Consider the following 24,633-nt stretch of genomic DNA (forward strand, 5'->3'; position numbering starts at 1 on the left):
ATCCCCTTTTTGAATAGCAAACCCTTGCTTTCTGCACAGGCTCAACAGAACTCAATAATCAAATGGAAACTGTACGTTCATGATGGAACTTTATCTGGGCATGGTGGTGCATGCCTATAATCCCAGCTATTCAGGAGACTAAGACAGGAGGATTGCAAGTTCCAGGCCAGACTGGGCAACTTTGCAAGACCCTGCCTCAAAATAAAATTTAAAAAGGGCTGGGGATGTATCTTAGTAGTAAAGCAACCCTGGGTTTAATTCCCAGTATCATACATACAAAAAAAGATAGGGCCCAGCCAGGACCCCAAGAGACTAGTGGTCTCCATAAACAAATGACTAGTATACTAGAAGGGATGAAGCAATCCATAAAGGATGATCAAGCTCCTCCTGTGGCTACCTAGAGTCCAAGACTCAGAGTCATGTCTACCAACAATGTAACATGGTTTACTCGTGGCTTTGCGAACATTAAACATGGCTGCCATCTGCCAGTGACTGGCCATTCTTTGACTGACGCTGGACAGAAATATTCTGCCCAATGGCAGAACTGTATGCCAAACTACATACAGTGATGATGGCCATGCAGGCCACCTTTACCACCAAATCTTGCCAATACCCTAGCCATCTGATCAGAAGAATGGCAACTGAATGACTGACTACTAAAGGAACCCCAGTGTGCAGATGAAGACTATGGTAACAGCTTACTACCTGGAAGGGACAAAACATGTGTCACTCATATGGATGCTGGGACTGCAATGACAATGAGAGAAATATGTTACATTTTTGGATATCCCATGGGAGTTCACTCTTACCAAAAATCATCCTTCACTGTCCAAACAACATGACAATGGGCACACTCTCATGGAGTGTGATACATTATACCCTGTCATCCACAGGTCAACAGAGCTTTAAGTGATGGAAAATCCATCACATAGCAACTGAAGAATGAACATCAAATGGCTTTGTGGTGGAACGGCAACCTGTATGACAAGGACAGTATGGACATTAAGTACTTCCCTCCAATGCAAGGAAAACACAACCCTGAATGCATGGTGAGAAACACTGAACTTGGTCGGGGTGGAGGTAGAGCAGGCAGCCACCAGACTAGGCTACACCTTCAAAATTCTAGTATTCCCAGCCATTCTTTTTCTCTTTTTGATCTTTGGAATGCATGCTCTCAAGATAGTTTGCAGATTAGGTCACCATAATCCCCCAGCCACAGGTCTTCAACTGTACTCTGAATATGATGTATCCCAACCTTCTTCTCCCTCACCTTGCCTCACCTCTTTGGGATCTTTCAGGGTGGGAAATGGGACCAAGGAATATAAGGGTGCTGGAATCTCTTTAGTGGTACCAAGGCTATCTGGTCCTTCCTTCTATTACCATGCACATCAGGTTTGTACAGACTGAAAGTTCTCTTCCTGAACTGGATGGTTGAGTCTAAACGGTCTGGGTCAAGAAACTAGAACAATGGATATCCACAGAGGTAGTAGCTTCAGAACAGGGACAGATAGGCTGGGTCACTACACCAATGCAGCCCAACCCCTATCTAATAGGTAAGAAACACCTGAGACCTGAGGGGATAGGAGTGGAACATAACCTATCATTCTTCTTTTTCCTCGAGGATGAAGCAGCAGAGGACTGGGAGCATAATGCCCTCATTAAGTTCTCCCAAGCTGTGACCACCAAGATAACCTGAAGAAGTGCTGGATCTGCCATCCCAAACCTCATACTGTCACCAACCAGAATATTCTTCTCATCCTGCCATTGCTAAACAACATTGACATTCCTAATGCCATAATGCATCTCAAACAAACCCTGGCTTACTAAGTGAAAAATCTGACACCCAGTGTGCAGGACAGAACTGAAAGCACCCTGTTATAATTTAGTCAACTCTGTGGCAGAGTGTCACAACCACAATAACCTGTTTTAGGCAATTCCTCCTCATTTCAGGATATTGCTTTCCCAATATATTCTACAGTAATTCTTGAGAACTACAAGCAAGATAGGGAGGAAGACTGGGCAGGTCCAAAGCTACCTGGAGAACTGTCCTTCAGACCCCTCCTCAACAAGATATCCTCCTTAGCAAAGCTAGTCTATTTCATGTGCCCATAGACCACCCAGATCTGGAGGCAGAGGTTTGTCTTCTCAAATCCTTAGAACACCTTGGCTGACACAGTCTCAAGGCAGCTCCATTAAGTCATAGTCAGGATACATTTCACAGTCCCAGGAGAGCCACCTAGTACTACTACCACCAGCAGGACAGCCAGACCTGCCCAAAGAAGTGGTCTAGCCCAGGTTCTAGAGATTCAGTAAAAAGGCTGTAATGGTTAATTGAGATTGTCAACTTAGTTGGATTGAGAGATGCCTAGGAAATGCCTAGGATTAAAAGACTTCTAGGTATGTTTATGAGGGTATTTCCAGAGGCAACTGGCATATAGGACATCAAACTGAGGGATGAAATCCACCCTGAGTGTGGTGGGCAGCACATCCATTAGTCTGGGGTCCTGGGTTAAACAAAAGATGGAAAAAGGAGGAAGCTACAGGGTCTGCAAATTCGATTCTTCTGGAGCAGGTGAATATATTGCTGCCAGGGGATATCAAACTCACTCTTCAGTGTGAACTCTCATCAGCCATTCTCCAGGGAGTTTCCAGGCCTTCCTTCTTGGTCTTGGACTGCATCAGGTCAAAGGATCCTTCGGCCCCCTGTAACAGGAGTTCACTTGATGCTTTGACTATACCCCTGTGGCTTTGAAACTAACATGCTTTTTTCTTTTTTCCAACCTTCTTCTCCCTGACCTTCTCCTCCCTGATCTTTTTTCCTAACCTCTTTCCTGTTCTTCTCCTCCCTGATTTTCCTTTCCCTAACCTTCTTCTACCTGATTTTCCTTTCCCTAACTTTCTCCTTCATGATCCTCTCCTCTCTGATCTTCTTCTCCCTAAACCTCTCTAATCTTCTCCTTCCTGATCTTTCCTCCCTAATTTCATTTTATCTGAATCACCCCTTTTAAAACCCCCTGTTTCTGCTGATGGGCAGAATCACACAGCCTTTGGGACAGGAGCCCCCTGTGTTTCTTCTTTGCTAGCTGTGTTTCTCCTTTTTCTCAAAACCTTGTCCTCATTATTAGATTGGCATTGGAGACAAGGACTGAGCTTTTGGCAACACCCCCACCCCACCCCCATATGCACCAGCAGGCCTTCTTTCAGAAAACTCTAACTTGTGTTTCAACAATGCTTGAGGTGTTGCTAGGCATGGTGGTGCATGCCTGTAATCCCAGCAACTTTGAAAGCAAGGCAGGAGGCTGGTAAATTCAAGGCCAGCCTGGGCAACTTAGCAAGACCCTCAGCAACTTAGCAAGACTGTCTCAAAATAAAAACTGAGAAGGATTGGGCTGTAGCTCAGTATTAAAGTTCCCCTGGATTCAATTTCAAGTTCTGAAATAAAAATAAAATAAAACAAAACACAATGCTTGAGGTGTTTACATAGGTATAGCAGGTGTTGACAATCCCACACACACCCTCCCAGAAAGTCTATAGCAATTCTGTTGTTTGGAGAAACAGTCCAGAGTGTTGAAAGATTTCTGATGGACTGCCAACGTAGCAGCAATGAGGCAGTGGACACTGGCTCCTATGTATGGTAACAAAGATCTCATAAAGAACATAAGCCCAGTCAGTTACACCTCCTGGCAAGTCCCAGGAAAGCCTTATGTATAGCTACAAACTGCTGGCCCAGCAACATTTCTTTTTTCTTTCTTTTTTTTTTAATTTTTTTTAGTGTTGATGAACCTTTATTTTATTCATTAATTTATATGTGGTGCTGAGCCACAACCCCAGCTCCCCCATCTTAAGTGACCATCGCCATTTTAAGGAAAAAGTTTCGCTTTCCCACCCAAGGGCGTTTCTGAGAAAGGCTCACCACTCCCTCATACCAACCCAACCCTTAACTGCCCACATTAGGGCCCGACCAGCTATGATTCCTGAGCCTCCCCAATAAAAGTCCCAGATCTCAAGCCTGTTTTGCCTCTCTCTTCTATAGAGAGATGGCCTTTATTTGTCAGCTCTGACAAACTCTTGTGTGTATCCCTGCCTGGTCTCTGTCTTTCATTTCTTGCTTACCTATCTCTCCTTCCTCACTTTCCCTTCATTTCTCACTCTCAGGCTTCTATCTAGGGACATTTCCAGTAAGCCTGCTTTCATTTCAAAAGTCATCATTAAGAAAATGAAAAGAGGGGCTAGGGTTGTGGCTCAGGGGTAGAGGGCTTGCCTTGCATGGGTGAGGCACTGGGTTCAATCATCAGCACCACATAAAAATAAATAAAATAAAACAAAGATATTGTGTCCATCCACAACTAAAAAAAAAAAGAAAAGAAAAGAAAGAAAGAAAATGAAAAGAGCTGGGTATGGTGGCCCCTGTCTGTAATCCCAGCTACTCAGGAGGCTGAGGCAGGAGGATTCAGAGAGTTGAGGGTTTGGAAACAGTCTAGAAAATTTAGCAAGGGATAGGCATGTAACTCAGAGGTAGAACATTTACCAAGCCTGCATAAGGCCATAGGTCCATAGATCCAATCCCCAACACAACTCAGCACCCTCTCCCCCAGAGGAAAAAAAAAAAGAAGAAAAAAAAACACAAAAAAAAAGTCAGATGCAAAAGAATGCATATTTCATGACTCAGTTTCCACAAAATGTGCAGAAAAAGCAAATGTCCAGAGAAAGAAAGTAGAACAAAGTTTAGCTGGGCAGGGAGTGGGAGAGGGTACTGACTGAAAATGGGCACCAGGAAAACTTTTTTGGGGACAGAATGTTCTAAAATTTTATTGCTGGGTTGAGTGTACAACTATACATCAAATAAAAAACACAAAACTCACCCTATGTGCGTATATGACCACCCAACCAGTGTGACTACATCTGTACAACCAGAAGAAAGAGAAGTTATACTCCATTTATGTATGATGTATCAAAGTGCATCTGTCTGTCATGTGTAATTAGAACAAAAAAAAACTCAAAAAACGGGGGCTGGGGAGGTGGCTCAAGCGGTAGCGCGCTCGCCTAGCATGCGTGCGGCCCGGGTTCGAACCTCAGCAGCACCATATACCAACAAAGATGTTGTGTCCGCCGAGAACTAAGAAAAAATAAATAAATGTTAAAAAAAAATTAAAAAAAAAAAAAAAAAACTCAAAAAACTACACATTTCAAGGGTGAACTTTATAGTTCGTAAATTATATCTCAATAAAATTATAAAAAAATAAGGGTTGGGGCTATTGCTCAGTGGTAGAGTACTTACCTTATACATGTGAGGTACTGGGTTCGATCCTCAGCACCACATAAAAATAAATAAAGATATTCTACCAACTACAACTAAAAATTTTTTTTTAATATTTTTTAATTGTTGATGTACTTTATTATTTATTTATTTATAGGCTATGCTGAGGATCAAACTCAGTGCCTCACACATGCCAGGCAAGTGCTCTGCCACTGAGCCACAGCCACAGCCCCCCCCCTTTTTTGTAATTATAAAAAAAATTTGCCAATAACAGATTGTGAAATAAAAGGTAAAAACTAAAACTAGGTCTCAGGCAAGTCAATAGCATCTAGGAACTCACATTTGGAAATTTAAACTATAGAAAATATAAAAAGTGATTAGTACAAAGCTGGAAAAATGGTCAGTTTGGGGGAGAGTAGGGCTGAGACTGGAACAAGGCACATGGATGGATTTGTGGAGAGGCTGGCAAAATCCTGGCTTTTAACCTGGCTAGTAATTAGTTTCTTGGAATAACTCAGGATTGTCTACATGTAATTTGTGTTGTATTCTTTTAGAATTATATTTTTAAACTCACAAAAAATTAAAGGAGAATATTTAGGCTGCTAAATATAAAAGTGATGTACCAAAATCAATCACATTTCCACATACCAGCAAGAAATTATGAAATTAAACATTTAAAGAGATATTATTAGCTGGGCATGGCGGTGGTCATCTTGTAATCCCAGCTACTCAGGAGGCCATGGCAGAGGACTTCAAATTCAAGGTCAATTTAGGCAATTTAGCAAGACCTTGTCTCAAAATATAATTTTTAAATAAAATAATAGATGATCATAGCTCAATGGTAGAATACTTACCTATAGCATTTGCAAATCCCTGGGTTCATTTCCAGTACTGAGGGAAAAAAAGACATATTACAAAGACATAATGTACCTAGTAAATTTATCAAATTTGTGAAGGTCCTTGGAGAGAAAACTGAAAAACTTTATTTTCAGTCATAAGCAAGATCTACAAAAAAGCCAGACATGGTGGCACACACCTGTAATCCCAGTGGCTCAGGAAGCTGAGGCAGGGGGATTATGAGTTCAAGATCAGCCTGAACAATTTAGCAAAACCCTAACCAACTCAGCAAGACTCTATCTCTAACTAAAATACAAAAAAGTGCTGGAGAGCTGGGGTTGTGGCTCAGCAGTAGAGCTCTTGCTTAGCATGTGTGAGGCTCTGGGTTCAATTCTCAGCACCACATACAAATAAATAAATAAAAATAAAGGTTCATCCACAGTTAAAATATATATATTTTAAAAAGGGGGCTGGGGCTGGGGATGTGGCTAAAGCGGTAGCACGCTTGCCTGGCATGCGTGTGGCCCGGTTCAATCCTCAGCACCACATACAAACAAAGATGTTGTGTCCGCCAAAAAACTAAAAAAATAAATATTTAAAAAATTCTCTCTCTCTCTCTCTCTCTCTCTCTCTCTCTCTCTCTCTCTCTCTCTCTCTCTTTAAAAAATAAGAATTAAAAAATAAAAAAGGGGGCTGCAGATATGACTCAATGGTTAGGTATCCCTGGGTTCAATCTCCAGAACAAAAAAAAAGAAAAAAGATATTCATTTCTTCTTTGACTTTTGAGTTACTACGTCTTAATTTCCAAAGACATTGTATTTTGTTAGGCATTTTTGTTATTGATTTACAATAATATCAATAATTTACAACACTATCAATAAGTTGGTTGGAAAATGTGAATTTCTATGATATTAATCATTTGTTTATATTTATGTAAGATTAAGTACTGAGAATATATTAGTTCTGCACAAATTGATCTATCAATTGAAGTGAAATCCCAATCAAATTGTAAATTATTTTTATTGATCCTAGCAAATCAATTCTATGGTATATATGGCTAAGAGTGCCATGAAGGTGAAGGAAAAGATGAGAGAATTTAAACTACCAAGTATCAAAACATCTTATAAATTTATAACAATCAAGACAATTTAGGGGCTGGGGTTGTGGCTCAGTGGTAGAGCACTTGCCTGGCACGTGTGAGGCACTGGGTTCTATTCTCAACACTATATATAAATAAATGAATAAAATAAAGATTTTTAAAAATTTTTAATTGTAGATGGACAAAATATCTTTGTTTATTTATTCCTATGTGGTGCTGAGGACCGAACCTAGTGCCTCTCACATGCGAGGCAGACGTTGTACCACTAAGCTATAACCCCAGCCCTAAAGATTTTTTTTTAAAGTATAATATTGGTGCAGAGAAAGATAAATGAAGAGAATAGTATAGGGAGTTCAGAAACAGACACTTGATATACAGGAAAAGTATTACAGATAAACTTTTAATAAATGGTGCAGGGACAAGTGAAAGCCCATCAGGGAAAAACATTAAACCCTAAGGTACAGTTTGGATTTGGAATGTCAACCAAAGGTCCATTTGGTAAAAAGTTGGTCTCCATCTCAGCACTATTGAGAGAGAGAAGTAGGACAGAAGAGGCTGGACACCCAAGGAATTTTCAGGAAGAAGGTTAATTGACTGCAGGGTTCAGAGGTGGCTCTCACCTAAGAATTCTTCCTCTGAATAAAGATTTTGGAAATTCTTTGAACTTTATACCCACTGGGGGAAGAGGTCCTCAGAGATTCACATGATAAGTGCTCTCTGTTCCATCCTCTAGACCAGACACAGGTTTCACAAGTTATTACCAAGAAAACAGAGATAATATATTTTTGTACAACAAGCTTGCAGACTGGCATACCTTTTGTGTACAAACCTGGCATGTACAAGAAAGACGAAACTTCAACCCTAATAACCTCTGCAGATGGTCTGCTGACCTGACAAGAGAAGAAGCTTAATTATGGCAAGGGTGTTTTGGGTTGGGGTACCTGGTCTGCTTCAAGAGAATGGAAACTTGGGCTGGGATTGTGGCTTAGCGGTAGAGCACTCGCCTAGAGCCTGCAAGGTGCTGGGTTCGATCCTCAGCACCTCATTTATGAAAATTTTATTTTTGAAAATTAAGAACTTGGGGCTGGATTTGTTGCTCATGATATAGCGCTTGCCTGGCATGTGTGAGGCCCTGGGTTCAATTCTCAGCACCACATACATTAAATAAAGGTCCATCAATGACTAAAATAACATTTTTTTAAAAATAAAAAAAAATTAAGAACTTCATCAAAAGCTAGTGTAAAGAGAATAAAAGAGGCTGATGTGGTAGCACACAGCTGAAATCCCAGTAACTTGGGAGCTGAGGCAGGAGGATCACAAGTTCAAGGCCAGCTTCAGCAATTTAGGAAGTACCTGTCTCAAAATTTAAAACAAAAATTAAAAAGGACTGGGGAGGGCTGGGATTGCCTAGCATGCATGAGGCACTGGGTTCAATCCTCAGCACCACATAAAATTAAAATAAAGATATTGTGTCCACCTAAAAACTAAAAAATAAATGTTTTTTTAAAAAAGGACTGGGGATGCAGCTCAGTGGTAAAGTATCCTTGGTTTCAATCCCTACTTTAAAAAAAAAAAAAAGAAAAGAAAAGAAAGAGAGAGAACAGAAGAAAAGAAAAGAAAAAGAAGTCTTAAAATTTAAACAAAAGGGAAAAAGGGCATGAAATAGTTGGAATTTCCATATATTGCTGGTAAAAGTATAAATTAGTGAAGCCACTTTGGAAAACAGTCTGGCTTTACTTCATAAAATTGAAAATAGGGCTGGGGATGTGGCTCAAAGCTGTAGTGCGCTCCCCTGGCATGCGTGCAGCCCAGGTTCGATCCTCAGCTCCACATACAAACAAAGATGTTGTGTCCGCCGAAAACTAAAAAATAAATATTAAAAATCTCTCTCTCTCTCTCTCTCTCTCTCTCTCTCTCTCTCTCTCTCTCTCTGTCTCTCTCTCTCTCTAAAAAAAAAAAAAGAAATGGAATTTAAATAAATAAATAAATAAATAAAATTGAAAATAGCTTTATATATGACCTAACATATGTATACATATACCACCCTGAAGTAATACGTGGCGGGAGTATAAATTGATATAATCTTCCGGATGACAACTTCACATTAACTATTCAAATTTAATATGCACATTCTCCTTTCATTTACAAATCCTGCTGTTAGGGGTTTATCCTATGGACATTATAAGTGTAACTTATAAATAAATTACTAGGTAATATGATATAAATTCAGAGTGATATATATAACATATTCTATCATCCTGAATTATTTGCTATGCTATGTTGGATAGAGTGAAAGGAGAAATTTGTAAATATTACATTAAATATGTAAATAAACATGTCATCTTAAGGTAATAAACACATTTGCAGATCCGCGAGGATACCACACTCAAATATGTATTATTTACACCACTTTACCACTAATAAACACTTATTAGACACTTAAGATGTAAATAATTTGAAATTATAAATGTATTTATATAAAACATAATTGGTAAAGAAGTAACATCTGTGGTACACAGCCTTATTTACTAGGGACATAAAGCATATGCTATAACATCGAACAAATAGAATGTCCAGTAATGTCTAAAATACTCAAAAATACAAGCTAATGTTAAAATCCTAGCCTGGGGCTGGCAATGTAGCCAAGTGGTAGAGCATTTGCCTAGCTTTGGGTTTGATGCACAGCACCTCAAAAAATAAAAAATAAAAGAAAAAGAAAAGAAAGGAATATCTGTGAGAGCATATTTACAAATCATGTATTTGTAATGGACTTGTACCCAAAACACATTTTTAAAACCTCCAATCTCCTTTAACTCAATAGTAACTCAACATTTTCAACAAGTAAAGAGTTGAAAAATTGAATAGGTATTTCACCAAAGAAGATAAACAAATGACTAAAAGGTAGAGGAAATGATAGTGAATCATCAGGGGAAATGAAAATTCAAACCACAATCAGATACCACAAGAATTACTATAATGAAGCTAGGTGCAGTGGCACATATTTGTAATCCCAGCTACTCAGTAGGCTAAGGTAAGAGGATCACAAGTAGGAGGCCAGTTTTGGATACTTGGTGAGACCCTGTCTCAAAATAAAAATAGAAGGGACTGGAGATGTAGCTCAGTAGTAGAGTTCCCCTGAGTTCTGCATGGTCTCTCTCGTCCAGCGAGGAGGTCCACGGAACAGGGTAGAGGAGAGTGTGGCTGCAGAGTTGTTAGTCAAGACCTCCGGAGACCAAGCGGGAAGCAGGTCTGATTATATTGCACAGTTATCATGTATATGTACTCAGGCAGTAGCTAAGCAGATTACAGGCAGCCACCAATGCAATGTCTGGCCAACTGTCCCTGCAGTGACCAATTGAGGAGTGGGCCATGGAGCAAGAGTGTGGACTGACTGCAGCACGCAGCCTCACACCCAGGGCTGTGCCTTCAAGAGTAAGTGGTTTGCCACTCACATGCCTAGCATGGGGGAGTGGTTTCCCACTTAGACGCCCTTAACATATGCCATGTATGCAATACTACATGCACTTGTCCCCACAGATTTCAAGCCCCCATGCCCCCCATCCAAAAAAAATAAAGGAAGAAAACCATCTCCTTGAACTGGAAATGAAAATATTGTAGCTGTGGGGATGATGGGACAAGAAGCAGCAGCTGCCAAAAACCACAGCCCCTTTTGAGAACTCACTGGAGACTCTGCTGCATGACGGTTGACTGTATGATGTAGTGACCCCTAGCTGGGCTTTTATTCAGTAATAGCTGCTTGCCTGGACTGATTGCAAAGAGCAGAGAGGAAAAGGCTAGCCAGCCCTCATGGTTACCGTGATGAATGGGATCAAGCCTGCAGCTGACTGAGGGCAGAATCAGCAACATTCTCTCTGAAAGAAAAAATAATTATCCCCCTCTACATGTCAAATGTAAATTCTAGTCATGGACTGTGGAAACATTCTCAAAGCCATTCAACATGGAAGGTCATAGTTGGGAGAGAGGGAAAGGTAGTGTAATGGGTGCTACATGTGCCAGTCCCCCTCACAACTCCAAATTGAACTGGCACATTTAGCACCCATTATACAACCTTTTTCTAATGAATCTGGCTATGCTGGAGTGCTAAAAACTACATTTGCCAAACTCCCTTGCCAATAGTGTTCTTTGTGTCAATGAAATGCCTCCCCAAGAAACCTAAACTGGGTTAGGCCTTAAATTGGGGGAGGAGGGAGGATCCTGAGTGGGAGGAATCTGCTTTTCCAAGGTGAATGGCGGCAGAGGCTTTGGGGTTCTGCAGTTAGTAGCTTCCTGTTTTCGGACTGCAGTTGTGACCTCTGTTTTTCTGACATCAATGGTTGTGTGTTCCTGGAGGCTGGGATCTGTTCTTAGAAGTTCTGCCTAAATCAGTGCCTCACAATTGTCTGTTGGCATCTAGAGAAGGGCAAAACTTTGTTACACAAGTTTTTTTTCTAGTCATTTTTCACTTTTAACTCAGCTGACACCTGTCTGCCAATTGCTGGTATCTTGCTCAGCCATTGTAACAACAAAATGCTCCCCAAATATTTCCAAAAATTTGGGATGCATTATCACCCATTCCAAAACCCAACCCCAGACTACATCATATGCCACCTAATGCCAAGCAAGAAATCCTCAGGGTGTTTCCGTTGCCTAATAACAAACCCTCCAGAACACTTGTACAAGAAACTCACACAAAAGAAAAGTTAGCGGACTAAAATTTATAAGTTCATTATGAAAATTAATAACCAGGGAAGAGAACATGCTCGGTAAACAAAAGAATTCACACTATAGTAAATGGAAATAACCACCAACCTGAAAAAAATTTAAATAGCTACGTGTGTTTAAAATCTTCAAAGAAAGTGAAAAGACAAAACAATTAAATACAATAAACCATCTTCAATTGGAATTTAATTTTTTTAGTTATAAAATTGAAGGGCTGGGGTTGTGGCTCACTGGTAAAGCACTTGCCTAGCACAAGTGAGGCCCTGGGTTTGATCCTCAGATCCACATAAAAATAAATAAATAAAATAAAGGTTAAATTCATTTAAAAAATAAAAGATGTTATTGAGACAACTGGATTATTTAGGAAAATTTTCTTGTTATTAGATGATACATATGGAAGTATCAGGAGTGAGAAGTCACAATGCTTATAACAAGAAAGAAAAAGAGTATCCGTTAAGGCTAAATGCCATTATAGAATAAAATGCTGAGATAGGATAATTAATATGAAAAATTAAATTTTTAATTATTATAATACCATTATAAAAATAAAATTAATTTTGGGGGGGTACTGGGGATTGAATTCATGGGCACTTAACTACTGAGCCAATCCCCAGCCCTTTTTTGTATTATATTTAGAGACAGGGTCTCACTGAGTTGCTTAGTGCCTCACTTTTTGCTGAAGCTGGCTTTGAACTCTTGATCCTCCGGCCTCAGCCTCCTGAGCCATTGGGATTACAGGGATGCACCATGGTGACTGGCTTAACTGGGTCTTGTTGAGTTGCCTAGGGCCTTGCTAAATTGCTGAGGCTGGCTTTGAATGCATGATCCTCTTGCCTCAGCTTTTAGAGGCACTACACGGTCACTTTCAACCAGCATAAGTAGAAGAATGATTTTTTTTGATGTTTTTATTTATGTGATAGCGCATGCCTATAATCCTAGCAAGTAAGGAGGTCAGGACAGGAGGATCTCAATTTTGAGGCCAGCCTGGCCAACTTCTCAAGACCCTGTCTCAAAATAAAAAACAAAAAGGAATGGTGATGAAAAAATAAAGGCAAAGTGGGCCTGGTGAAGTGTCCCTGGGTTCAATCACTGAAAAACAAATAAGTGAATATTTACTTTGAAATAATTTCAAACTTAGAAATTTGAAGAATAATATAGAACACTCCTATGTAGCTTATATCCAGTTTCATCAATTTTTAGCATTTGTTCACATTTGTCTTATCATCCTCCTCTATGTATATATAATTTTATGTAATTGATAATAAATTAATAATTATTAAACTAACATACTTTTACTACTTCATGTATCATATGCATATTTTATTACATCTATCTCATATACATTATTGTTTTTCTGCATAATTTGAGAGTAGGTTGCATATATCATGCTACTTTACTGCTTAACATTATATGGTATATCTTCTAAGAACAAGGAAATTTTCTTAGATAATCAACAAACAGGAAATTTTCTTTGATAATCATAATTAATCAACTTCAAAAAATTTAACATTTACTGTTTATCTTGATCCCCTCATTACTGGGGATTGAACCCAGGGCCTCACACATGTTTGGCCAGTAATTACTCCTGAGTTATACCTCCAGTCCTCTTTTGTTTTGAGACAGAGCATCCCTAAATTGTCCAGGCTGGCCTTAAATTTGTGATCCTCCTGCCTTAGTCTCCCTTGTACCTGGAAATAGAGGTATGTGCTACCATGCCCAGCTCTTTATCTTTTAACAAAGATAAAACATTAACTTTTATCTAATCTATCATCCATATTACAGTTTTGTCACTTGTTCCCCAAAATGTCCATTATAACTTTTTATAAGTTAAAATGTCCATGGTGTATTTTGTTGTCATGTCTCTTTAGTCTTGTTTAGTCTGGAACAATTTCTCGGGTTTTCTTTGGAAAATGACATTTTTTTAAAATACAGATTAATTTCATATATACAAATATTTCTCATTTGGGGTTTGTTCCTTCATATTTAGAATCAAGTTAAGTAACCCCAGCCAGAATACTGCATAAGTGATATCGTGTCTTTCTCAAGATAGTATATCTGGAGGCAGACCATATTCTTTTGCAACTCATTAATTTTGACCATCTTATCAAAGTGTTGTCTAGTTTTTCATTGTGCAATTACAATTTTTCCTCTTGTGACTAATTAACCATCTATGAAGAGACACTTTAAACTATGTGCAGGGCTGGGATATAGCACAGGGATAGTGCCCTTGCCTAGCACTCATGAGAACCTGAGTTCAATCCCCAGCACCACAAAAAAATAAATAAATAAATAAATAAATAATAAAGATTAAAATAAGTCAACTATGTACAAATCCTACTTCTGATCAGTTCCTCCCCAAGAATCAGGATTAATGGATGATTCTTGACCATATCAATTTTTACTTTATTTATTTATTTTTGTGGTAATAAGGATCAAATCCAAGGCCTCTTTACCACTGAGCTACATCCCTGGCCCTTTTTTGTTTTTCATTTTGAGACATGGTTTCTCTAAGTTGCTGAAGCTGACCTCAAACTTGTGATCCTCCTGACTTGGCCTCCCTAGTTCTCAGATTATGGCATATACAATCACACCTGGCTCCCAAACCAATCTTTACCAAGATGGCCAAAAAACGGTTATATTCCAAATCTGTCAATTCCCTCCACATTTCTCAATTGGCATTCTCCCTTCCCTTTCATTCACTTACTTAATTATATATTACCAGTGTGGACACATGATTCCTACTGTTTTACTGTGGACTTACACATTTCTATTTTCCAATGGTTTATATTTCATTCCTACCCTAAATTATTTTGGTGCTTAAACTGTCCTAAATTCATAGATTCAGCCAGTGCAAGCCCCTTCAAGCTGGCTCCTCTGAGTGTCCTTTTTTTTTTTTTTTTTTTTTTGGTGGTGCTGGGGACTGAACCAAGGGCCTTGTGCATGCAAGGCAAGCACTCTATCAACTAAATTATGTCCCCAGCCCCACTCTGTGTGTCCTTTTGACATACTCCTACCACTTTTTTTTTTAAAGCACTTCATTAATTTCTGATATTTCAGGTTTTTCTGTGACTTTTTCTGTCTCAACTCTGGCATGAGACCTGGAGTAAGTCCAAGGAGGCCTACCTGTTGGTTTGGTTTGAGGTGGCTAAAGAAACAAAGCACCAGGCAACCCAGGTGGAAAGGAACAACCAATGAGGTGCTGACAGACAAGCAGTGCCTCATAACCACCTGTCAATCAGTGGGGTCTCCTGACCAATCCTGGAAGGACACGGTTCTCAGCAAGATCCCCAGACCAACCCCAGAAGCACAAGAGACTGAAAACCTCCCTTTCTTGTTCCAAGCGCTCCCTTCCTGCCCTAAACCCAGTAAAATCCCAATCTGACTGAGCCTGGGTGCAATTCTCCCACACCACCTCTGTTGGACTGGAGGGTCTCATCCAGGAGCAAATCTCAGTAAAGCCTTGTTCAGCTGCTTTTAATCTATCTCCTTTTGATCACTGGTGCTGACCTTACACTATCCTTTTTGGTGGGGAAGGTATTGGAAGATCTGGGTATCTGTGGCTCATTGTTATTGGGATGACTTTAATTCAAGGCTCCTTAGCATTTATAGCTCTGCCATTTCAGAGTTTTTCTCCTTGTAATGTTGACACCACATTATTAACACAGTCTTCCTTTTTAAAAGTATTTACTTAATTGCTCCTGTTGCTGTTAAAGATTTGTGAGCCCTACATGGTGGTACATGCTGTTAATAACATGCCATTAATTAATTCAGGAGACTTGAGGCACAGGTTTGAGGCTAGCCTCAACAATTTAGCAAGACCTAATCTCAAAAAAAAAAAAAAAAAAAAAAAAGGGCTGGGACGCCTGGCAGGCAGCCTGGGTTCGATCCTCAGCACCGTATACAAAGATGTTGTGTCCGCCAAAAACTAAAAAATAAATACTAAAAAAATTCTCTCTCTCTCTCTTAAAAAGAAAAAGAAAAAAGGATTGGGACTGTAGCTCAGTGGTAAAGAACCCCTGGCTCTTTAATCTCCAGTACTTTGAAAAAAGAAAAAAGACATTGGTGATATTGGAGGATTACAAATGGTTACAAATTCTTTGCAGTCACACTAATCAGGAAATACAGTTTAACAACTCCTTGAATCTGGATTAGCTTGATGACTTGCTTTGACACATAAACATATATGCATACATGTATACAGACATTCATGTGTGTATATATATGTGTATGGAGAAATAATACTGCATGAATTATAAGTAATACCTCAAAAGGTATAACCTGAAATTAATAAAGTATATGGCCTGAGATAGCCATATAATGAAGTCCTTTCTCTGATGATGATGAAAGATCACATGAAGAGAGAATTTCAGCTAATAGCCAGCACCAAATTTCCATCATGCAAGGAAGGCAATTTGTATCATCTAACCCCAGTTGAGCTGCTACATGGCTGCAGCTACATGTGTGATCCAAGATAACCATAAAAAAAAACAAACAACAAAAAAAAAAACCCACCCAACTGGTGTACTTCTTGAAGAGATACCTTTTGAATATTTTCAAAATCAGATAATTGTTCTCACATATTTTTAAATGTTTTATTGATATATTTATATTGCATATTTTTATTGTGTATTTTAATGTATACAGAAAAGTGTACAGTGAAATACACAACTCTGTATTTTCACAAACTAAACTCACTTGAGTAATCATCAAAGTAGATTGCAAATGTTTTCTCACAGTTTGACACTTCACAAGTTTTTTTTTATAGTAATTTCTTCAGTCAAGTATTGCTTTTGTTTTTGTGGTGCAGGGCATGGACCCCAGCCAGGACCCTGTGCATGGTAGGCAAGCACTATACCCCTAGACCCTTCAGGTATTTTTATATAGGCAAATTTATTAATATTTCCCTTTATCTCCTGCTTAGAGATCTCCTCTCCACTCCAAGATTATAAACAAAATAAAACAGGGGCTGGGGATGTGGCTCAAGCGGTAGCGCACTCACCTAATATGCGTGCAGCCCGGGTTCATCCTCAGCACCACATACCAACAAAAGATGTTGTGTCCGCTGAAAAACTAAAAAAAAATAAATATTAAAATTCTATCTTTCTCTCACTCACTCTAAAAAAAAAAGATAAATAAATAATAAAACAAAAACGTGATTTTTATCTACTTTTATGGTTTAATTTCTAACAGAATATTTGATAGGTTGATTTTGGAAAGTGGGATTCCCCCTTTTCCCCCAGCTGATGAGTCATTCTTTTGTATACAATTCATTAAATAATCAATCCTTCCCTCCACGCACATATTTTCATCATGTTCTACATTTCTTATTATATATTTTTCCCATTAAATCTTGATACATCTTTTATGAGGACCACAGAACCATAGTTCTTTGATTCTGGACAATGTCCGCCTTCTATGGCCTAAGCTTGGCAGCACAGCTACTACCAAACTGGTTGCTCTTTGGAGTTCCCCTTCTGCTGCAAGTTGCATAAGGGGCAGTTAGGGAAATAGGCCCCTGAATTTTGCTTACCTCCTGAGTGTTTGGTAGGTAGGAGGGGTTGCCAGAGCGGGAAGTGGAGGTGGAGTCTGGAGGGGAGGGTGTGAATCTGTCTCTGTCAGCCTTGCAGAGGGCTTATTATCCAGGGCTTGTTTCCTTTATCTCACCCTAACCACTTAAACCATCCTTGGAAAGGGGTTATAGGAGGGTTGGGAGCGTCCGCCCGCTCCCAATGCCCTATTACCCATCTTTGTCCACATGCTCAGAGCGAATAGGTAACAGAATGCCTAGAGTTGGGGATTGGCAATTGAGAAGCCAAAGGTCTGGGGGCGAAGGGATGCGGGGCTAGGAGGGAGGACATTCCCGGGTTGGCTCCGCGCCGGGCGATCTCCTCTGCGCCCACCAGAAGGCGCCGCGGCGCTCCGATTCCCGGCGCGGAGCCGGAGCCTCTGCCGCAACCATCCTGGGAACCGAGCCGCGAGGCGCTGCGGTGTGAAAGCCAGGCGGCGGCCTGAACCCTCTGGGCCCTGAAAGTGGGACACCGTGCCAGGGATCCTCAGCTTTGTTCCTCGAACTGGTGCGGCGGGTTCTTAATTTTTTTCCCTCGGCAGGAGACAACCAGAACCACCTCCACACCGCGGTCTACAAAGCCCGGAGAGTCGTAGGCGGGAGGGGTCGGGCGTTCTCCGGAGGCAGGAGGATCCCTCACACTCTCAGGCACGCCCAGCTCCCGCATAAAGCCACCCCCTGCTCCATGAGGACCCCCAGGCCGGGGCTGAAAGCCCGGAGCAGTCGGCACCGAAATCTTGCGGCGGCCTTAGAGCATTAGACAGGTCAGTGCCCAGGCGGGATGAGGGGCCAAGGTGGAGGCGACCGGCGACACGCTCGCCAGTCCATCCTGTCCCCCGCGCAGCTTCCCAAGGCCAGCCAGGGGGTCACCTCCGCCGGGACACTCAATAGAAGGAGCGTGATTCTGCATTTTTTCTGACGGGAAGGTGTGGAGCCACCCCTCTGCAGCCCACCCCAGCCCAGGTGATGCTCGGACTGGGGGAGGGGGAGGGGCAGGGCGGTCAGCGGCATAGGGATGTCCCCGCTCTAATAAAGCGATGCTTTTCTACTTATGCATGGCCGCGTTGAAGCCACAGCATCCAAATGCCTCTCGCATCAAGATGCCAGGCCTCGGGTGCGAGAGGAAAACGAGATGCGGCAAAGGCGAGAAGAAAGGAGACCCTTGAGGCCGAGGGAATGAGGGGAAGGGTACCGGGAAAATGACTCGCGATGAAAATCCTAGTGCGACGTACGGAGAGCGCCCCTGGGAGCCCTCAAGAGGCTCCGAGGTCGCCGGGGTCAAGGACTCCAGACCTCACCTTCCCTCCCTCCGTTTCTCACCCTCCCTACCCCCAACCCCAGGATGCGGCTGGGCCGCCGGGCCCTGTGCGCGCTGGTCCTGCTGCTCGCCTGCGCCTCGCTAGGTCTCCTGTACGCAAGCACCCGAGAGGCGCCGGGCCTCCGGACCCCTCTTGCTCTGTGGGCGCCCCCGCACGGCCCCCCCAGGCCGGAGCTGCCAGATCTTGTCCCGGAGCCCCGCTACGCACACATCCCAGTCAGGATCAAGGAGCAAGTGGTGGGGTGAGTGCGGACAACTGCAGCAGCGGCACAATGCTTGCTAATGGGGTGGCCTGGGGAGCTTTTGTTTCCTCTGTTGCTGGGCTCTGGTACCTCCCTTCTCCTGAGTGGTTGTGTGGAGTAAAGTGGGACGTGGAGCGGGTAGCTGAAGCTTGGACTGGGGGAGGTGTGGATATTTGTCTTCCCTGAACCTTGTCATGGCGGTGGAAATGGGAGGGTGTGCAGGCAGAGGAAGGCCCTTGAAAGATTCTCTGATGTCCAGATTCAGACATGAAAAGAGATTCCAGAAGGGTTCCTTAATGATGGGTACCAATTCGTAGGTCCTGAAATCTTAGCAACTGGTTCTATTCTACACCTCTGTGAATTCCAGATTTAAGGGATGAGTCACACTCATGATCTCCCACTCCTGGGGATTATCTGAAGAGCAATGTTTAAGGGAACACATACTGGATGGGCAGAGTTAAGAAGCCAAAGTGTGGGCCCAGTGTGTTTTGTGAGATGAGTGTGGCTGGACTCTGAAGATCCCTCTCCCCTCTTCAGGCTGTTGACTCAGAACAACTGCAGTTGTGAGTCCAGTGGGGGGAGCTTCCCCCTTCCCTTCCAGAGACAGGTCCGAGCCATTGATCTCACCAAGGCCTTTGACCCTGAGGAGCTGAGGGCTGCCTCTGCAGAAAGGGAAAGAGAGTTCCAGGCCTTCCTTTCAAGGTACTAGAGAGAAAGGAGAACATGACTTTGTGGGGGATGGTAGTGAAGGATTGTGGTGACTGAGCCAGGAGAGCAAGCCCTTCTGACTCTTTCTGTATCCTCTCTTCTTCTGTCCTCTCCTACTCCAGGAGCCAGTCCCCAGCTGACCAGCTGCTCATAGCCCCTGCCAACTCCCCCCTACAGTATCCTCTGCAGGGTGTGGAGGTTCAGCCCCTCAGGAGCATCTTAGTGCCAGGTGGGGAAGACGATGGCCTGGGTCACTATTAGGGTGGCAGTGCCCAAGGTTGGGTAGAATGGAAGGTGAGGATGACTTCTGATGAAAGGGAACTTGAGGAGGAGATGGGGGAGAAGGGATTCTAGGGTTGTCAGAAATTAAAGAAGACTGTAATTGGGGAGGTTTGGGAAAAAGAATCTATTATTTGCTAACTGACCAAAAGTTAGTTGGATATGTAGGTTAGGCTATGAAAGAAATACCATTTTGATGGCAGGAAGTAAAAAATCAGTTACTCTAGGCTGTGTTATACTCTAGGCTTCTTGCTGAAGCCTCAACAAGATGGATGGGTGAAAAGTTCTATGTTGTGTGTGGTGAAAGAGGCAAGAGAAAGTGAGAAAGAATTTAGGGTTGTCTGTGTGGTTCTAATCCTCCATCATTCCTCCCAGGGTTGAGCCTGCAGGCAGCTTCTGGTCAGGAGGTATACCAGGTGAGAGAAAACAGAACAAGGAGACCAGGTGGGCATGAGAATGCTGGGAGGGAGACAAGGCCATCAAGGGAGGGATGGAAGAATCAGGGAGACAAGAGGTGGGTCTGGGGCCTGATCCTACACTTTCTGATCTCCTCTGCCAGGTGAACCTGACTGCTTCCCTGGGCACCTGGGATGTGGCAGGGCAAGTGACTGGAGTGACTGTCATTGGAGAAGGGCAGCCAGATCTCACCCTTGCCAGCCCAGGGCTGGACCACCTCAACCGGCAGCTACAACTGGTCACTTACAGTAGCGGAAGCTACCAGACCAACACAGCAGACACAGGTGTGAGACCTGTATAGAGGTAGGGGAAGGCTGGATGAACAGAAAAGATGGAGAAAAACTGCTGTAGGCAAATATCACAGGGTGTGGGAGGTACCCAGGCAATGGCCAGAGCTGCCTGGCAACACAATGGGTATTTCAACAGGGCAAGCAGGGCCAGAGAGGGAGAGAAGGGGCCTTTGTTCATCTGGGGCCAGAGCAGGTTAGAAAGAAACCTGAGTCTTGAGTGTGTCCCCACTTCTGGCCAACCATGACAGGCCCCAGGAAGTGACCTGCTCCTAAGCCAAAAGACTCAGGCTCTATTCCCAAAACATCACTTGCTAGAGGGCAAAGTTCTTAACTTCCAGAACTCCCATTTTTCCTCTAGCAAAAGGAGCATAACACAGCCCTCCTGCTCCTCTCCAAAGTTTGTTACATAAAGTTTTCTCCTATCTTAGGGTCTTTGCACTTGTTGTTCCCTCTACCTGAAATGCTCTTCCCCAAGATTTTTGCATGGCTGGCTCCTTCTTGTCATTCAGATCTAAGCTCAAATGTCTCCTCCACACTATTACTTTGTCTTATTTTCTATTTGGTACTAAACAGTATCTGAGCTTTCTTACTTAGCCTGGGACAAGATAGACTAGGTTCCTATCAGCTTTCTTGTTGTGTAAATGTGGGCAAGTTACTTTTCTGTACTTCACCTTCTTTTTCTGTAGTAGGAATCTACTTACTGGGGCTATCAAGAGAATTAAAGTAATTCATATATTTAGCATAATTTAAGTGTCTGGAACATAGTAAATGCTCAAAAAAGCTTAGCTTTTAATTAACACTTTTTCATTGTCTTTCTCCCCACCCATTAGGAAGTTCCATGGGGCTAACAACCTAGTATTCTTGTCCACTAAGACCTAGAAAGGCAGGACAAAGAGTAGGCACTTAAATATTAATGGACTGAAAAGAATGTTGTCCCAACTTTAAGGGCCCAATCTCATGTCCTTTATCCCCAGTCCGGTTCTCCACCCAAGGACATGAGGCTGCCTTCACCATCCGCATAAGACATCCCCTCAACCCCCGACTGTACCCGCCTGGGTCTCTACCTCAGGGAGGTGAGGATAGTGGGGGCAGGGAAGTAGTAGTACAGCTTTGGTGGGAAGTAAGTTGGGCTGGTGTGGGCAAGGAAGTAGTAGGTCCTGCCCTGGTGGGGAGTAAGTTGGGACAGGGTGGCCCTAATAAGGGTTGTCTTCCTGCTTCTCTTTCCTCATTCTTCTTGTCTGCATCCAACCCTATGTCCTAGCAGGCCAGTACAACATCAGCGCTCTGGTCACCATTGCTACCAAGACCTTCCTTCGATATGATCGGCTACGGGCACTCATCGCCAGCATCCGCCGCTTCTACCCCACTGTCACCGTAGTCATTGCTGATGACAGTGACAAACCAGAGCGTGTTAGTGGTCCCCACGTGGAGCACTATCTTATGCCCTTCGGCAAGGTATGCTGTCAGCCAGGCTGACCTGGGGCTCAAGAAGACTCTGGGAGGGGGCGTTTCTTCAGTCTGCAGCCAGGTTAGTGATTCCAAGATCACGAGCCTCAGACTCCAGAGGGTACCTGTTAAGCATGAGGATTCCTGGACTGTGAACTCTGTGGAAGAAAAAATTATGTTTCTCTTATTCGTTCTGCATTCTTAGAATGATGCTTATTAATGCCTACCAAGGCGTTCAATAAAATAATTAATGAAGGAATAAGATGCATTCCAAAACCCTCCCCAGAACACTGACTCAGAACCTCTGGGAATGAGGATGGGAATCTGAATTTTTTTAAACCTAGCTTCTGGTCATTGGAAAGTCTGGAGCGGTGCACAGGCTTTTGTGAGGAGTGGGGGGCGGGGAAGAAAGGGTGGCAAAGAGGCATATTCTATTTCTCCAGACGCGCCAACAGTACACACCTTTTCTGCAGGGCTGGTTCGCGGGCCGGAACCTGGCCGTGTCCCAAGTAACCACCAAATATGTGTTGTGGGTGGACGACGACTTTGTCTTCACAGCGCGCACGCGGCTGGAGAGACTTGTGGACGTTCTGGAGCGGACGCCGCTGGACCTGGTAGGAGAGGGGACGCGGAATGTAGGGTAGAAGGGCCTTAAACAGGTTAGGGCTCAGGTGGGAGAGCGGGGTTGAGAACTACCAGCCTTGGCACAAAGAGAGTCCACAAAGTGGAGTCTGGGGGGCGGTCTGCATTCTGTACGGGTGAAGCAGAAAAGGATGTGGCAAGGTTAGGAGCCTAGCCCCACCTGGAACCATCCTCCCATTCTCGTAGGTTGGGGGAGCAGTGCGGGAGATTTCGGGTTTTGCTACTACTTACCGGCAGCTGCTGAGCGTGGAACAAGGTGCCCCAGGCCTTGGGAACTGCCTCCGGCAAAGGCGTGGCTTCCACCACGAACTCGTTGGCTTCCCAGGCTGCGTGGTCACCGATGGCGTCGTCAACTTCTTTCTGGCGCGCACTGACAAGGTGCGAGAGGTCGGCTTCGATCCGCGCCTGAGCCGCGTAGCACATCTGGGTGAGTGGCGCCTCCTCCCGGCAAGGCCTGGGAAGGACACACGCACACACACACTCCGCAGGAACTGGGCGATGCTTGGTCACCAGGGTTCGCTGGAGCAGTTCTGCAAGGATTTACCAAGACCAGCACCCGGGCGAGAGACAGAGCTCCCATCCTCTCCTTCCATCCCACGCATTCCTTTTAGACCCCTGCGCCTAGCACAGCCGCTGGGTTCACCTTGAACTTCTCTGCCATAGTCACTACCCTTTACTCCACTCCCAGCCGCTTCTCCTGGTTCAAACCGCATTCAAAGCAACTCTTGGGGCACTTATTGAACCTCTTAAAGTGGGGAGGTCATGTCTTTCCATTTTCAAAGCACAAGCAAATCGATGCCATGTTTTACACAGAGTAAAACTGAGACTCAGAAGGGTTAATGTGCATGCCAGAGTTCTTAGAAATTGAGTCTTTGTAGGCACCCTCAATACCCTACATTTCAATTCTTCTTTGTGGGTTGACCTTCTGCACTGTCAGGAGCCTTCATTATTTACACCCCTCCCCTCCAACCCCAGAATTCTTCTTGGATGGGCTTGGTTCCCTTCGGGTTGGCTCCTGCTCCGACGTCGTTGTGGATCATGCATCGAAACTGAAGCTGCCGTGGGTATCAAGGGATGCTGGGGCAGAGACTTATGCCCGGTTCCGTTACCCAGGATCACTGGACGAAAGTCAGGTGGCCAAACACCGCCTGCTCTACTTCAAACACCGGCTGCAGTGCATGACCGCGGAGTGACGGCCACTTGGGCCTTCCCGCTGTCAGGCTGGGCCTGCTTCCTTGTCCCTGCCATGATTGTCCAACCAACCCTTTCATCCAATGAGCACTCCTCTGAAGATCTCTGACCACTTTGCCCCTCCACCCTCCCCTTCAGAACCTGATCCCAAATAGGGGTTTGTCCTGGTGACACCCCTCCTTTCTGTGAGTGCCCAGGGGCCTGAGGAGCCATAACCTCTCCCACAGCCAGTGCCAAGTCCTCCCCCCACCCCATTCTTATGGGGCAGGAAATGGGGGGTGGTAATTTTTCCAAGTGCCAAAGAGCCCAGGAGGACTCTAAAACCCTGAAGTGGAAACACTCTCCTCTTGCCTCCTTGGGACTGAGGGGGTGAGAAACCTCCTCATTGTGCAATCCCAAGGCTGTGCCTCCCCACCCCCAGCTGGGGATCCAGGACTCTGTACCAGCTCCAGCCCATCCCCACAGAGACAACTTGTGACTCTGGAGTTGGGTGGGGCTGGTGAACACACCGTGAAAGCCATTTTTACTCGTGTCTCTGTGATGCTGTGGGCAGGGAAGGAGGGGCACCCGGGTTCCATGAGGA

General features: G+C 43.6%; 1 protein-coding gene and 1 long non-coding RNA gene across 13 annotated transcripts; one reads left to right on the forward strand and one right to left on the reverse strand.

The window, feature by feature from the left end:
* Positions 1 to 17,576: 17,576 nt before the first annotated feature.
* B4galnt1 (beta-1,4-N-acetyl-galactosaminyltransferase 1) lies at positions 17,577 to 24,570 on the forward strand. Of its 12 annotated transcripts, none has more exons than XM_078053256.1 (12): positions 17,577 to 17,684; positions 18,021 to 18,441; positions 18,820 to 19,038; positions 19,576 to 19,740; positions 19,869 to 19,975; positions 20,401 to 20,441; positions 20,585 to 20,765; positions 21,746 to 21,844; positions 22,033 to 22,226; positions 22,691 to 22,831; positions 23,046 to 23,286; positions 23,835 to 24,570. In XM_078053256.1, the coding sequence occupies exons 3-12, from the start codon at positions 18,821 to 18,823 to the stop codon at positions 24,050 to 24,052; spliced, it is 1,605 nt and encodes a 534-aa protein (XP_077909382.1). In that variant the 5' UTR covers positions 17,577 to 17,684; positions 18,021 to 18,441; position 18,820; the 3' UTR covers positions 24,053 to 24,570. The 12 variants fall into 12 exon arrangements, with proteins under 12 accessions (XP_077909382.1, XP_077909385.1, XP_005335748.2 ...); XM_078053254.1 differs by lacking the exon at positions 17,577 to 17,684 and having other exon boundaries at positions 17,822 to 18,242; positions 18,323 to 18,441; XM_078053258.1 differs by lacking the exon at positions 17,577 to 17,684 and adding an exon at positions 17,822 to 17,942.
* On the reverse strand, positions 21,541 to 22,823 carry LOC144378635 (uncharacterized). Its single transcript, XR_013440546.1, has 2 exons — positions 22,680 to 22,823; positions 21,541 to 22,375 (listed from the first exon to the last, which is right to left on the reverse strand). It is a non-coding gene; the product is annotated as an uncharacterized LOC144378635 (long non-coding RNA).
* Positions 24,571 to 24,633: the final 63 nt, after the last annotated feature.

The sequence above is a fragment of the Ictidomys tridecemlineatus genome, chromosome 6 (genome assembly GCF_052094955.1).
Source record: "Ictidomys tridecemlineatus isolate mIctTri1 chromosome 6, mIctTri1.hap1, whole genome shotgun sequence".
Lineage (NCBI taxonomy): Eukaryota > Metazoa > Chordata > Mammalia > Rodentia > Sciuridae > Ictidomys > Ictidomys tridecemlineatus.